The sequence below is a fragment of the Pseudoliparis swirei genome, chromosome 11 (genome assembly GCF_029220125.1).
Source record: "Pseudoliparis swirei isolate HS2019 ecotype Mariana Trench chromosome 11, NWPU_hadal_v1, whole genome shotgun sequence".
In the NCBI taxonomy this organism is placed as follows: Eukaryota; Metazoa; Chordata; class Actinopteri; order Perciformes; family Liparidae; genus Pseudoliparis; species Pseudoliparis swirei.
In genome coordinates, this window is record NC_079398.1 from 3512852 (window position 1) to 3525197 (window position 12346).

At 42.2% G+C, this 12346-nt stretch overlaps 1 protein-coding gene across 7 annotated transcripts in view; it reads left to right on the forward strand.

The window, feature by feature from the left end:
• The window catches only part of ttll5 (tubulin tyrosine ligase-like family, member 5), a 55843-nt gene that overhangs the window by 6029 nt on the left and 37468 nt on the right, over positions 1–12346 (forward strand). For all 7 annotated transcript variants that reach the window (XM_056426111.1, XM_056426112.1, XM_056426116.1 and 4 more), the window contains 7 exons: positions 1075–1144; positions 1244–1328; positions 2299–2400; positions 2499–2590; positions 2801–2908; positions 10948–11029; positions 11373–11434. In XM_056426111.1, the coding sequence (XP_056282086.1) occupies positions 1075–1144; positions 1244–1328; positions 2299–2400; positions 2499–2590; positions 2801–2908; positions 10948–11029; positions 11373–11434 (601 nt within the window). The remainder of the gene's footprint in view (positions 1–1074; positions 1145–1243; positions 1329–2298; positions 2401–2498; positions 2591–2800; positions 2909–10947; positions 11030–11372; positions 11435–12346) is intronic.

Here is a 12346-nt window from a genome sequence, read left to right on the forward strand (position 1 = left end):
ATATTGGCTTTCTTGGGGAAAGTGAGATGAGAAGATTGATACCACTCACAATTCTGTCAGATAACAGCCAGCACATGGTTAGTTTAGGTTAGCACGGACTGGAAACAACTCATCTTTAAGCTAAACTAAGCCAACCAAATATTGTGTGTAGACATATGAACACAGATTCATATTAATGACATACCTAGTGGGAGTTTACTGTAAGCATCCCGACTTAAAGCAATACTGTGAGAACTGAAACAGTCAGTTGTCCAGATGCTATCTGTGCAGATACAGCTGTTTTTAAAATAAGTATCAACCAGTGTTTCAGATATTAATAAGCTTTGTGGAGTAAATGACACTCTTCCAATGCCCGGGCTTTTGGAGGAGCTCAACAAGGTTCTCACTCTCGGAAAACACACGCACGATCCTTCTTCTTCGCGGCATTCTATGAAACAGTGGAAAGAATGTCAGAGTGATATTTGGAGAGAGGAAAGAATTACGTTCCTTATTTCGGTTCAGGTTTTCTCTGAACCGGAGCCGGCACGGAGGTTACCCCCCTTCCCCCCTCCGTCACATCTCTTCTCAGCTTCGCCACCTGCAACACATTTCAACCTCATAAATGACCCATCTCCCACCACCAGATTGTGTTTTTATAGGCTGTTGCAGAATGTCGACCTGCTGCGGCCAGTGTCATCGCAGTCTCCGACTTCACTCGTTGATTCTTTGATGTTACCTGCTAACAGCAGTGTCACCTCATCTATTTGGAATTCAGCATTTAATGCTGTCGTTTGTGAACGAATGTACAGTTTGGAGGAGTGAGAAACTGAAACAACTGCTTTATTGCCCGTGGGAACACATGTCATTCGTGCCCTGCTGTTGATAGATGTCGATTTACTTTAATGAGTCACACTTCATCGCTGTCGTAAATAATATACATTCATATATATCAGTTGTTAAGTTACCTGCTCAATTCCTCTACCCAACTACAGCAAGGGGAAACTAATTCAACACGGTGCTTTAAACATGTTGAGATGATTATGATCGACTGCATCATTGTGTTCATTATATTGTCTTTATGTTTATCATCTGCAGCCAAATCAGATATTAATGGACGAGAACACCTTGGTGTCTCGCTATATTAATAACCCACTACTCATAGATGGTGAGTTCTTCTTCAGCCACACCTTCATTTGTCAGGATTGTTTTTGTTTTTGTTTTTAATAATCAGTGTGAACGACTCTACTTTTCGTTTCGTTCACAGAGTTCAAGTTCGATGTGCGGTTGTACGTGTTGGTGACATCATACGATCCGGTCCTCATCTACATGTACGAGGAGGGTCTGGCTAGGTGAGCTGTGTGTGGGCTTTTTGCTTTGTTTTGATAACCGGACAATACTGTGGTCGCTGATCTTCTTGGGGGGGAAAATAAATTGTTGTCTGATTACAAATGCATTACAAACCTCTTAAAAATATTGCCTCCATAATGGTTTATGTTTGTTTGCTTGTTTTTATTTCAGACAAAATAAGTTATACTTAAATATATATAAATGTATATATAAATATTTACAAACTTAAATAGATATAACAAAACATATAACACTGATGTGAGGAGTTTTAATAAAGCAAATCTAGTATTGAAAAAAAAGCGTTCACCATTTTAAAGTGTTGTTGCTGCCTGCTGTTCCGCCAGTGGCCACCAGAGGGCAGCATTAACGTTTAGGAGCAGCTGTTGTGAAGCGGTGGAACAAAGCGCTCTATTGTTCCAGTGCTACGATGTGCTCATCAAATGTTACTGATTGTGTCATTGTGCAGAGATAATATCTGTTGATGACTTTTTGTAATTGTGCTATATTTATTGGATGTACTCATCGAAAGCAAGAATTATTTCCTCATCCACAAAGAGGATGCTGGCAGGCGCAGGTATCCGGAGAGGTTAGATGATTTATGGAAGGTTTTGGTATGATAGAGGTGCGTGCTGGAAACAGACTGCTACCGCCCTCTTGTTTGCTGGCTTGATTATCAACTTTAGACAATAAATCATGGCTAAATTCTGAATCCCGCTTTTATCTCTTGACATTCCTTTGGGCCGTGTTGGTATTCAGGTACACTGTGCGTGCCAAGGAATTCTCAGCATTGCACATGTGGCATCCACTCCTCTCACACACTGCCAGGAGCTAATCTCTCTCCATAGTGCCCCGATCATTCAGCGGAGTGTCAGCCTTACGAATGTGGTCATTATGGCGGATAGTTTATGTTGTAAAGTTGTTGGATGACAGAAGTTTTCCTTCCTTGCACACATTAACGCCGTCTGTCCGCAGGTTTGCCACCGTCAAGTACGACCGGACTTCAAAGAACATCAAGAACACATTCATGCATCTCACCAACTACAGCGTGAACAAAAAGAGCAGCGATTATGTCAGGTAACCTTCATCGGTGAATGGGGGGGCTGTCAGTGGCGGCTCGATTGACTCGTCCGCTCGTTCGCGTCGGCGTTTGAAGTGCGTCTCCTTCCTTTCAGTTGCGATGACCCTGAAGTTGAGGATTATGGGAACAAGTGGAGTATGAGTGCAGTGTTGAGGTATTTGAAGCAGGAGGGGAAGGACACCACATGTGAGTCGACGCTTCATTTTATTCCCCCGCTCTTCCCTTTCATCTTCTCCTTTTTGTTTATACGTCCATGCAAAGATGAGGGATTGACCACGTCTGCACTCTGAACCCCCTGCTTGTTTTTCCCCCTTTTAGATTCAAACAAAAAGTGTCATTTAACCACAACATGAGATTCCCATCAGAGCGCTGCAGGATATCTTTTGTCTCTTCCAGTGCTGATGAGACAGGTGGAGGACCTCATCGTCAAAGCAGTGTTGAGTGCCGAGCTGCAGATAGCCAACGCCTGCAAGATGTACGTCCCCCACAAGACAAACTGCTTCGGTAATCATTTCATATCCTTCTCATTTAGTTTGGGACCTCACAGAAATTAAAGCAATCTGCAGGGTTCGTACGGTCATGGAAAACCTGGAAAAGTCATGGAATTTTAAAATGGTCATTTCCAGGCCTGGAAAAGACATGGAAAAAACGTAAACCATAAAAGTTTTGGAAAAGTCATGGAAATGTGTTATAATCACATGTTCATTCACGCCGAGTTTAAACAAATTAATACGTTTTTTAAAGAAAGACATTACATTACATGTCATTTAGCAGACGCTTTTATCCAAAGCGACTTCCAATAAGTGCATTTCAACCTAGAGTATAAACCAAGAACAACAAGAACACAGGAAGCAACACTTCCTCAACTCAGTCGAACCACAAAAGCACCACAATAAGTGCCATCCCAGTGCCACTGAAGTGCAAATCTGTGTTTTAATCCAGATATAGTCGGAAAAGATGTGTTTTCAGTCTCAGACGCTCAAAATATAAGCCGGCGTACGCTCTCAATACGCAAAATGTTCTAAATTGTTCGTGTTTATACCGAGATTTCAGTTTGGTCATGGAAATATGGTTTAAAGTCCTGGAAAAGTTATGGAAAAGTCCTGGAAATCCATTGGTCAAAATGTGTAAGAACCCTGAATCTAATTCAACAAACGTCAACACGTTTGTACACCTGCACTGATGGGGGGGTTTCAGCGGTAGAGCAGGGGCTCCTCCTTCAACCAGAGGACCGGCGGTTCGATCCCCGGCTCCGCCGGTCCACGTCGGCGTGTCCTCGGGCGAGAGACTTCACCCCAGATTGCTCCTGTGTGCCGTGCCTGCGGCGCGTGAATGGATATGAATGATTAGTTGGAGCTCTGACGGTGGAATGACATGTGGCGGCGAAGCGCTTTGAGTGGTCGGGAACACGAGAAAAGACCATTTGAGTCCGTTTACTATTCATCTGGAAACACCGGCGGCGGGTTTAAAGATGAAGCGCAGAAATGCATCCAGGAAAACAAAATGAATCTCGGAAGATTTGCAGCTTCAGACGAATTTCCTTGAAATTGATTTCCCTCCTTGCTTTTTTTTTTTGGGGCTCGCATTGCAGATACGCTAACACACACGACCCCGCCCCTCACATTTCCTTTCAGTTTCATATTCATCATCCAGCAGTTCCTCTATACTCTTCCTCCACTGAGCCGAGCTCAGGCTGCAGACAGTCGCTCCTCAGTGTGGAGCCTCTGACTGGCCGCCTGGTCGTGGAGGGCCTATTGACTGAGGCAGGAATTTGCTTCCTCCTCTCTGTTGCCATTCAGCTCTGCCTGATTTAGACCGACTGTTTTCTTGGCTGCTCCTGCCTCGCAGTGGGCTCGTGTGAACTCCATTTTGGAGCCATTACCCATGTTGGTGTTGGCACTAATTGTGCGCGCTCTCTCCCGCTGTCTGGCGGTCTCTCTGAGAATCGGGGGTTTGAAAGCGAGCGCGTTGGCCAAGCCTCCCTCAACGCCGCTGTCTCTTTTTCCTCTTTCTCTCGCCGTTTCTGTTTGTTTACGATTCCCCCCTCTCCTGCTCGCACTCTCGTTCACCTCTCGAATGTTAGAAAAATAAAGGAATTGTGCAGTTTGTGACGGGCTGGCGTAGACATATCAGCCCCCCTGATTGGTGGTTGTTTGGGCGCGTAGCAGCACGGACTCACACCACCACACAGTCGCCTGCATGACGATGCTATCGGTCCCCTGAGCAGGGTTGCCAGGTCTGTGTGACAAAACCAGCCCAATGGCCAATCAAAACCAGCCCAAAACCAGCCCAATGGCCAATAAAACCAGCCCAAAAACCAGCCCAATATCAGAACTCAAAATATGCCCATGCCAAACCATATACACTGCTTTTAAAGTCCAACAGCATTGCTATCATTACCTTTGCATTGAAAATGCCGGAAGGTTATGTTTTGATCGCCGTGTATTTATTTATTTATTTATTTGTATGCGTGTTATTCGCAAAACTCAAAAAGTATTGAACCGAATCGCATGCAATTTGGTGGGATGATTGTTTATTATCCGGGGACCAGTTGATTAGATTTTGGGATCGATCGGGTCAAAGGTCAAGGTCAAAGGTCATGAACAGGTCAAAATCTTTCGCAGAACTCAAAAAGTATTGAACCGAATCGCATGAAATTTGGTGGGATGATTGTTTATTATCCGGGGACCAGTTGATTAGATTTTGGGATCGATCGTGTCAAAGGTCAAGGTCAAGGTCATGGAAAGGTCAAAATCATTTTTTTACCATAGCACGATAAATTGTTGTCCAATTGACATGCAACTAATGCCAAAATGTTCATAATTCAATGCCCAATCTTGTGATATGCGAAGGTATGCGCTCTACCGAGTGCCCGTTCTAGTTGCCAAATGTATTGTAATATCTACAAAGTAACACCAAATGTTTCGTATGCCAGCATTAAAAGCAGTTTTCCCCAAACAGTTATTTCACCTGGTGAGTGTGTGTATGTGGGCGTGTCCCATGTCCATGTGTGTACGTGCTGATCTGGAGTCAGTTTGGTAGGATTCGGGTATAAATAAATTATTTCATTTAAAATATGGATTTTTATTTAAAGATATTCATGTAATTTGCATGCAAAATAGGTCTACCCGAACCAGCGGACAAACAATTCAACTCGCGGCAACACTTCAAAAGTAGCCCAATTCCGCGGGAAAACCGCGGACCTGGCAACACTGCCCCTGAGCACGCCCGCTAGGTTGAAGGACCGCATTAGCCCAGGGGGAGAATGATGACCATGCAGCTATTTACGGGGGAAATGTGGTTTACCATGCCTCAATCTGGCTCTCATACATATGTGATATGCATGGATTTACAACCAGGTGTCACATATATATAGTGGAATGGAAAAAAAACAAGTTTGTCCTTCATTCTCATTCATTCACTCATTCAGTAAAGCTGGATTATTTGTTGTCGATACACATCGCCGTGTCCCAATGACGCAGTGTTCAGTTTAGTTTAGTTTATTAAGGATCCCCATTAGTCTACACCGTAGTGGAGACTATTCTTCCTGGCGTCCAGGCAAAAAAACATGACAATACAATACAGATACATAAAATGCAGTACAGCATGATCAATTATCACAAAAACACTTTGACTTAGAAAACAACATTTACATTAAAAGTAAAATAATAATATCTAAATACCTTAAATATCTAAAATAATAACCTAATCTACTATAATTTCCTTTCTGATTATTGCTGCCTTAAATTTCCTTTTGAAATCACATTTATTTCTTGTTAGTCACATATGAGGGGAGCACATTCCAGTATGCAACGGCTCTGTACATTACTGATTACCTTCGCATTGAAAATGCGGAAGGTTATGTTTTGATCGCCGTGTATTTATTTATTTATTTGTATGTGTCGCAGAACTCTCAAAGTATTGAACCGAATCGCATGAAATTTGTGGGATGATTGGTTATTATCCGGGGACCATTATTGATTATTATTGACTGATCGGGTCAAGGTCAAGGTCAAGGTCAATGAAACAGTCAACATCTTCTTGAATCGCATGAAAATTTGGTGGATGATTATTTATATTATCCGACCATTATTTTATTGGATCAATCAATCATAGGTCAATCAAGGTCAAAGTCAAAGGGTCATTAAGGGTCAATTTTTTTTTTAGCACTTTATATTTTTTTGTCACCAAAATGCAACTAAATTCAAAATGTTGTTGTAATTCAATGCCCAATTGTGATATGAGCGCCCATTAGCTGTTAACCTGCCCTTTCTAGTTTCTTACTTGTGTTGCCTTGGTTTTCCCCCCAATTTAATGATACCTTCCTGTTACCTTTATATTTTGAGGTATTTATTTACCCGCTATAAAATATGACCCGGCTTTTAAAATTAATATAAATTAATTAAGAAAATTTTTAGAATTTTTATTGTGTTTTCAGTTTATGAAGAACAGGTACTTTACGAATTTTGTTGACTCAACAAAGAACAAAGTCAATAATCTGAGGTTAAGTGCATTGGTTCTGGGTAGAGGAAAAATAAAGTGACCATTTAGTGCCTGTCTGGTATTATAACCATGTCTCTCATTTGCAGTGATACGCTAACTAGTGACACTACACTGAGCGGGGCCATCTTTCGTTGAGGCTATGGAAGCAGCAACAGAAGATATTTGCTTAATTGATATTCCCTGTTGATTTATTCTAAATCCGAGTCTACATTGGATATAAAATTAAACCATAAACAACAACTTAATGACCTTTTAGCTTTCCGGGTGATTGAAGGCATTCGTCCGCTTTCAACAATGTTGAAATCTAATACGTACGCCTATAGAGACACGCTATGTTATTGTGTGGCACAAAAGCAATTAGGATGTACACCTTTTCCTAAGATACACAATACTCTGTGGTCTGCTGTGAACATGTCCAGTAACCTACATCAACTGTATCAGTTTACGATTGAATTTAAAGCACTTTTGTTGTCTTCAGATGGCCCCGAGCAAGTTAATTACAGCATTCATAATCCCGTCTGCGGGATTAAGTTTCAAAAGACAGACACTGACGGTTCCAGAGGACCACCCTCCTCCTTTCTCTTTTCATCGGTTTCTCATGTTGCGTGTGTGAGTATGCATGAATAGCATGAGTATAGAGACGTGCAGCAACCAGTATATAAAGCACAGGTTTTACACACGCACAGGTCGGTATAAGCTTCAGGGAGTTTAGTTTTGTCTCATAGTGAAAGCCTCCCAAACCACCAAGGAGTCATGTTCAGTCTGCCGTCGTCAGCTTCAGCTCCCTCTAGGGAGCTGCGCATAACCTTACGACTTTTCCACTCTTCCTGCAACCCAAATTCCACTCGGCATTCATTCTGGGCCTCGGCAGCTGCCTGTAATTGTAAACAGGTAAAGCATCAGAATGCAGGGCAGCAAATAGCAACCAATTTGCTGATAAAAGCAAGCCATTGTTGAGAGTTTTTATTCGGTCTTCTGCTTGTCTGCACGAGAGCCGCGCGAGATCACAAAGGACGTTATCATCTTAATTTACTGCAAATTGTTCCCTGCCATTTTAACGTCTATTAATGGCTTTAATGCGATGTTTATTGTTTTCAAATGGGAATTCTCCCCATTGCACAAATTGCACATCCGTATCTAAATGGGCATACTGTTAAAACAACTTTTTATAGCTCCGTAATGTCTCACGTGGGAAGAAATATAATACAAAAGGTTTTTTTTCTCGTTTTACCGTGGTAAGAAGTGTGTGTGAGAGAGAGTGTGTGTGTGTCTGTCTGTGGGGAGAAAAAGCCACCCATGCAGCTACTTACCGCCGCCATGTGATTAATGGACATGCTTTTTGCTGAGGGATGCTGATTACGAGATGTTTTGACTAAGATCTGATTAGCCAAGCCAAAGGCCTATTTTATTACACACAAAACATTCCACTTCCTGGCCCTGTGTTCCACTGAGCGTCCTCATTAAGTGCTGCGTGTGGTTGGATCCCCTGTCTGTGAACCACTCTCCCCCTTTTACGTCCGTCAGATACTCCCGTACTTCACTGCAGCGCCGCGGCGACAGTGCCTCTGCTGTATAATCCAACACTCTTTCAAAGAATCCTTATTGGACTCGCAGCACGGCCATGGAGATACTTTTTTACTTTCTTTTGTTGCCGTGAGCGCGGCTCCGAACCGCTCCGCCGTTCTCCCTGGAACACGAACTCATCTCAGAGTGACGCAAGAGTAAACCAATTGTCCTCGCCAATGAAGAAAACACGCGAGGGGAAATACGTCACGCTGCTGTTGTCGTGGGCCGACCGGCTGCGTGGTCAGGGTGTGGAGATTACTGTTTTTTTGGGCGTCTGTCTCTTGCGGTGAAGTTTCCAGCAGCCCCCCCCCATCCAATAACATATATATATAAAAAAGCTCTGCATCATCCCTTTACATCTTTTTCTCATCCTCCCTCTTTAATGGGTGTGATGTGGACGCTCGCCGCCTCCGCTCTCCTCGTCTGCGATGCTTGTCGCCGCCTCTCTGCGGGTTTAACAGCCCGGCAGCGGTCGAGCGAGAGATAAACGTGTCTCGCGGCGTGGCAGGCTCGTGGGGCAGAAGCGGCGTCTGCCCCTAATTGGGGGGAAAAAGAGCGGCACATGGAGCCGGCCTGTCGGCGCTGGCGAGGCGGTGGTACACCTCCCCATTTTCCCCTGTTGTTGCGGAGCCACTCGTGAGCGACTTGCAGGCTCAAACCCATTCACTCCAGCGCTCTGGTCCCCAGGACCAATGTTTATTGTTTCATTCGTGCGTTTTTTAATACAGAAACGGCGAGAACGGGATAAGCCGACGAGCGGAAAATAAAATCTCAGCGCTCGGCTCACTGTTCAGCAGCGGGGGTCCCGTCCATCCTCAGAAGTTAAAGAAGTTAAAGACGGCAGTTGCTGCTCTTGGCTCGGCGATGTATGACAAACCTTGTTCAGTTCCATCATGAAAATACAGTTTGCAGTAACACTAATTTGGACCTCATGAAGCCCCACATGTTGACCCCCTGAACCGTGTAATACAGCCCAAAGGACAAAATGCAACGTGTGTTTTTGCCAACTTGTCTTAATACAGATGTTGAAAGATGAACAGGGAAATACACTTCCAATTAATGTTTTCAGGAGTGATTTAGTATTACATTTTAAATAAAGTTGGGGGACTATAAAGCCTTTCGATAGTACCCTTGTGAAAGTAGTTTCACTTTTGTTCAATGCCCATGACTTTTCAACGCAACGCCCCCGTTTTGTCGTGCTCCTCACGAGGAGTCGACTCATCCTGTGTCAAATCTGTTAAAAGGACAGATATATAACGCATTGTCAAGTAAAACTACTTGATATCTGTGAGGCATTACTTTGACAGGGGGAACATTTGTTTCACAGATAGCTAAGACGTGAAGTAATGAACAGACGAACACATAGAACTCATGGCGTTGGACTAGAATTGCCCAGCCCGACATTATTCCAGCAAGTGCAATGTAAAGCCTTCGCTCGCTGTCACGCTGCATTTGTAAGCTTAACGCCCTGACCTGAGATGCGAGAACAAACAGTGCTGGTTATGGCCGCTTTGAAACCTCCAACCCGCCTGGCCTATTCTCAACACAGTCTCTTCTTTAGAAGTGACATGACGAGGATTTTTCCTCTGGCCGTATGGCTGGGTTCTGCCCTGTCCCTGTAAAATGCTGCTGCTGGGGCCAGCGGGTCGTTGGCTTACAGGAGGACACTCCCCAGATGAGGGCTTTCATGGGCCAACTGTGAGCCATATATATATATTTATATATATATATATATTATATATATATTATATTATATATATATTATATATATATATATAATATATATATATATATATATATATATATATATATGAGGGACAATTGGGATAGAATGGATGGATGTTTACACCTCCTGACCACTCCGTAAAAGCCTGTTATTGTGTCACTAAGTGTTAAGCTATTATTGGAGTGAAATATAGACAATATAAAGCCTAATTCCCCATGTTTCTCTCACTTGGAACATTTCGTCACATTTCCAGCGCTCTACTTCTGGAGTTCATTATTTATTGCCCCACTCAGATGCTAACTTTACGATGGGGGGGGTGGAGCTTTTTCTGGTACCTTCCAGTGTGCCATCCATCTTGGTAATACGTAGTGACAATATGTGGACCGCTGAACCTTACCAGTCATGAGAAAATTATTGACCGTAGGTATTTAAATATTCACAGCCACAGTGTGTTTTTGATCGACTGCGTTACGTAAGCAACTTCACGACAGATGAAATGTGTATGTACTTAGTTAATGTAATTGAGCCAATCCCTCAGTAGCAGGCTTTGGTGAATGTTTCTCTCTTGAGTGATTGGCGATATAACATGCGTGTAATCAGTAGCAGAAAGACAGAGGCCATGTTGCCAAATGCCACATAACGGAGCTATGAACAGACTCTGGTGACTTCATCCTTTATTGTCAGCGATCAGATCTCAGAGGCTTCAGTGGTGAAAACCTTTTGATTCATGTTGTGTTTCCCTCTGTAGAACTGTATGGGTTTGACGTGCTCGTTGACTCCAACCTCAAACCCTGGTTGTTAGAGGTGAACCTTTCCCCCTCGCTGGCCTGGTGAGTGACACTTAATCATTTCATTCTGTATTCTGTTGTTACAGCAGGATCTCTCTGAAACTGTTTATTTTACCCCACCAACGTGAATCACACTTTTTTTTGTTGAATGTGCAAAAGAAATAAAACGACGTCAATAAAATGCCACGTTGAATAAAATGTCATTCACATTGTGAAAGCACACCCCAGGGCTTAAACTAAAGTGTTAATCAGTGTCGCAGTTAGTCAAGCTCTCACAACAGATCTGTGTCTTCTAATCACAGTTGACTCATTTTCTGAACCATTATGTGTTGTAATCTTCTTGTTTGCCTTTTTGTTTCCTTAAAAACAATCCACTTATTTACAGTGATGCACCCTTGGATCTGAAAATAAAGGCCAGCATGATTGCAGACATGTTTTCGCTCGTGGGTGAGTGCATGCATAGACATTGGGTTCATGTGAATACACTGATGACAGCCGGATTGTTAAATTCATTGCACCAGTAAAGTATATGCTGGTAAAATAAACAGCAAACAAGTAGAATCCGTAAGAATCTATAAACACTTTCACATGATCTGTTAATAACCACCACATAATTCAAAGAGGAGGGACAACCTTAAGTAGAGGCAGCACATGAAAAGTCAAAGAACAAATATATAAATAATATATAAATATTATATATATATATATAAATAATATATATATATATTATATATAAATAATATATTTATATATATATAAACAATTATTAGAGTTATAAAATTATAAAATATCAGATATTGTTCTGAGAGAGTATTCATTGCAAAATGATTTTATTGGAATAAAGATGTTGTGTTTGGAAAAGCTGATATTAAATGAATCTTGCTTTAATTATGCAGAATTTTCTTTGCTAACCTCACTCCAAGGACATCATTGATATTTGGCTTTACTTGTAACCAGCAGGTTTCACGTGTTGAGAGAATAAACCGCAGGCGTCATTAATTCACATCAAATGACTTGCGGATCAAATTTTCAACAGAGGCCTTATTTATTTTGTAGTCATTAAGCTTTCTTGAGAAACTAGATCTGACATGTCAAACTAGGCAATGTTTCCCACGGAGATACAACAAATGTCTGGCCCGAGGCAGAGATAAACACTGTTTACACAGTTGTTTGTAGCAGGGGATGAGATGTGTCTCTGATGTATCCTGCCTACTTAATTATTGAATTAACATGAAGAACAGTTTATAATATATTGTAATGTGTAAATTCAAATCAATATATAACACCATGCCTGCATAGAGAGGCCTAAAGGTTTGTCTGAGCAAAACAGACAAATATCAGCCACGACTTTCACATCTC